Source organism: Triticum dicoccoides, chromosome 2A, assembly GCF_002162155.2.
Source record: "Triticum dicoccoides isolate Atlit2015 ecotype Zavitan chromosome 2A, WEW_v2.0, whole genome shotgun sequence".
Classification (NCBI taxonomy): Eukaryota; Viridiplantae; Streptophyta; class Magnoliopsida; order Poales; family Poaceae; genus Triticum; species Triticum dicoccoides.
This window is the reverse complement of record NC_041382.1, coordinates 738,325,858-738,329,230: the sequence shown is the minus strand read 5'-3', so window position 1 is coordinate 738,329,230 and position 3,373 is coordinate 738,325,858. Positions and strand designations below refer to the sequence as shown.

At 47.6% G+C, this 3,373-nt stretch overlaps 1 protein-coding gene across 2 annotated transcripts; it reads right to left on the bottom strand.

The window, feature by feature from the left end:
- Positions 1–385: 385 nt before the first annotated feature.
- Positions 386–3,162, bottom strand: LOC119356797. Of its 2 annotated transcripts, none has more exons than XM_037623789.1 (2): positions 2,208–3,162; positions 386–1,936 (listed from the first exon to the last, which is right to left on the bottom strand). In XM_037623789.1, exon 1 carries the CDS (start codon positions 3,148–3,150, stop codon positions 2,641–2,643), a length of 510 nt encoding a protein of 169 aa, XP_037479686.1. In that variant the 5' UTR covers positions 3,151–3,162; the 3' UTR covers positions 386–1,936; positions 2,208–2,640. The 2 variants fall into 2 exon arrangements, with proteins under 2 accessions (XP_037479686.1, XP_037479687.1); XM_037623790.1 differs by having other exon boundaries at positions 386–1,930.
- Between the last annotated feature and the right edge of the window lie 211 nt (positions 3,163–3,373).

Here is a 3,373-nt window from a genome sequence, read left to right as displayed (position 1 = left end):
TCTTTCCGTTCCCCATCTCATTATCCCTTGTAAACGAATAATTGACCCTCTTCATTTAATTGCCCATGCGTCGCAACATGAACCGTAACATAATTTGCATGTTTGAAAAGCCGCCCGGGATTGAGATATCTTGGCTAAAGCAAATGCATAAATAAATTCGGGTGTTGTTGCTCCATGTATTCCCCTTGTGCTGCCTTGCTGAAGAATGAAGAATTAACTGTGATATAATTTGCATGTTTGAAAAACTTGACTGAGATTCAGTCATCTAGTCTATAGCAAATACGTAACTCAACGCCTCACTATGATATGGATAAACCTTATGGCCCTCTTAAACACAAACAATGATAATTCTTGTGGGGTCTTCTCTCACATAGAGTGTGAGAATTGCAAGAGCAAGACAAATAATCGTACAGAAAATCAGAGCTAGTCATGATCCACCCACCCAGTTGCTTTGTTGGCTTCATGTATTTGCTCACCTCTCAACAAAGCGACCTCTATAACATTGTACTCCCCCAAGTAGTGTTCCTGTATGTCGTCTCAGTGTTTCATTCGAGTTTTTTTTCCGCTATTATTCACCAATGAACATAGAAAGGGGTCACCAAAGGTATCTTCAGATATAACTTATCCAGGGCCATCAGTTATGGTATAAGCATCCAAAGGTACATTTGGATAGAACTTATATACAACAAATAGAGTCAACCAAAAGGTGTCTTCAGATATAAAGCCATGTAAAAATTTGTCACCCTGGAAAAATATTGCATGCTTGAGAGATCTGTATGCACGTTTCCGTCTCTGTTTACAATTTGCGACGATGTGAGCATGGTCTATGTTACAGTAAAAGAAAGCGAAGAAAAATTGTACCGGAACAGATGACCTTTGTACAGGAAGGAAAACTAACCATGAATAGATTAGCTTTAAGTCACATGATGGGGAAAGGTAGATTTACCATTTGGAAAAAATAGTTCTTATTAGCACTAAGACTCACATCAGGCATAAAAGATAAGGAATGCCAACAGAAGCACCACAATTTGAGTCGAAACCTGACATGGGTAATAGACGATTACTTTTGCTTGAAAAAAATATACCAAAGCTTCCATTGGTCACTGAAACTTCTCCGGGCAGAATATATGGTCCAGCAGAAAGCTACACTATCGGCAGTTATTCAAGCTCATCCATGTTATCTGTTTTGCATCTTCTCTGAAATTAAGGACATCGCTTGCATAATTGGTCCATCAATCACCCGCTGCTAAGTGAAAAATAATTGAACAACTGAAGTGGGGCCACACACTCTATATTAGATAGCATATCGAACAATACCAAATGTACCAAAACTCAATGAGAAAGAAACAGAGGTAAACATGAACATTTAAAAGTTTAAACAGCATGCACTTTACAAGAAAAATTGGACTGGTCTCTCTTGTCATTATCTTTCAAGTAGATTCCTTATCTTTCAACAGATTAACAGATTCAGATTCTACTACATATATCTGACAATGCATTTTCTTATGAGTCCTGCTACTACAGACTTGAGCTCCTTATTCCGAGGTAGTGAAGAAAAATTGGACTGGTCTCTCATGTCTGATATTATAGTAGATTGATTAACACTCTTGCCTAACATGCTGAATTCTACACATGAAAAAGCATCACCTCGAGGGTCAATTCTAGACATGAAAAAGCATCACCTAGAGGGTCTGAAAATTAACGCAATGTATGGATTTGGATGATGATTGACGCTCTGTGCATACATGGCTGAATCAAATGTTGGACCTGGCCGGTGTCTACTCTGCTCACGGCGCTTGTTAACAGGGGTCAAGTGGAAGTATACCTCTGGTGTAGACTCCGTAGGCGACATTGGAGTGCTGGACGGATGTTTGTGTACCTCCGGCGAACTCGGAGCTTCTTCCTCCTGTGACGCTCTTGACTGTCGTATCTGAAACTGATGAGAATTTTGTTTGCAACCAATTAGGCGATGATATGGAAACTGATGTACCCACTCAACAATTGGAAAAGGAGGCCATGGATCTTCAGAACGAAGAGCAAAACAAGATGGTTGAGGACCAGTGTAGATGGTTGAGGACCAGTGTCAGGAAGATGCAGCAGAAACTGCACCAGTTTCCTCTGACGAGCAAGACGGTAGCACTGAAGAAACAGAAAGAAGAGGCCATGGATCCTCATAACGTGTTAACATGGTTCAAGGGGAAGCATACCTCTGGTGTAGAGTGTAGACACCGCAGGAGACATTGGCGAACTCTGAGCTCCTTCCTGCTGCGAACTCGGCGGAAACATTGGATGTTTCGTCGACAATTAACGTGATGGAGATTCCAGCGTAGTACTCTTCCTTCTTATAGCAAAAAAGAACAACCCGGGTCAAACACTCGATTGAGTTTTGTTGGACAAGGACACGGTCTGCATCATCTAATCGTAATCGGATCCCCTTATGTACATGTCTGCATTTGGTCTACTGCTAAGGTTCCATCACCGTGCTTCTTCCTGATCCTGCCCCCTCTTGCGCAGCTCTTGCTTTCCTGAATCTTCCTCAGCCAATGTACAAGAGATGATTGTGGAATGGATGTTGAAGACCGAGTACCCGCGCTCGGCCCAGCTCTCGACAGACACCGAGGGAGCTGGCAATGCGCGCTCCTAGTCGCCGCTGGCATACATGAGCTGGTGGAGACGCCGGTCAGCGTGCGGGATGGAGCCGGCGGGGACGGCAGCCACGGCGCCCCCGCTGGCTTCCGAGTCTCCGCGGAGGAGGGGGGCGAGGCGGGCCTCGATGCGCTCCACACCGGCGGCGGCCACATCCTCGTCCCGCAGGTAGACCAGCAAGGCGAACACCTCGGAGATGAGCCCCGTGCGGTCGGCGCCCGTCAGCTCAAGCACGGTGGCCGTGGCCGCCGCCGGCAACGCCGTTTGTTCGCACGGAGAGGCGAGGTCGAGGAGGAGGCCGGGGTTGCGGAAGACGGCGGCGTGGCGTGGTTTGGGCCTCGGGGTAGCGCGCGTAGAGGTGCGACGGTCGCTGTCTATGGTCGCCGGCGACAGCGTGTGGCGAGTGGCCGCCGGAGCGGTGCAAGGAGGCGCGGCGCGGGCACAGGAGCTCGGGCGCGAGCGCGCCTCTCCGCACCGTCCATCCTCCCGGCGAGCGCACTCCATCCTCCCGCGCGAGGCACGGCGGACGCCGGCGCACGACGGAATGAGCGTAGCCGCTGGCGCAGAGTGGATAAGAGAAGGAAAGGACTGCGGACTGAATTGAAATGCCTATAGGTCTTTTTTTGTAAAAGTGAAACGTTTTCTCTGGGTGCCACTAAAACAGGGACTGCGGGTTGATTTCCTGTAAACCGAGGGAGCGTTTTGCAAAACAACCACGACGGACGAC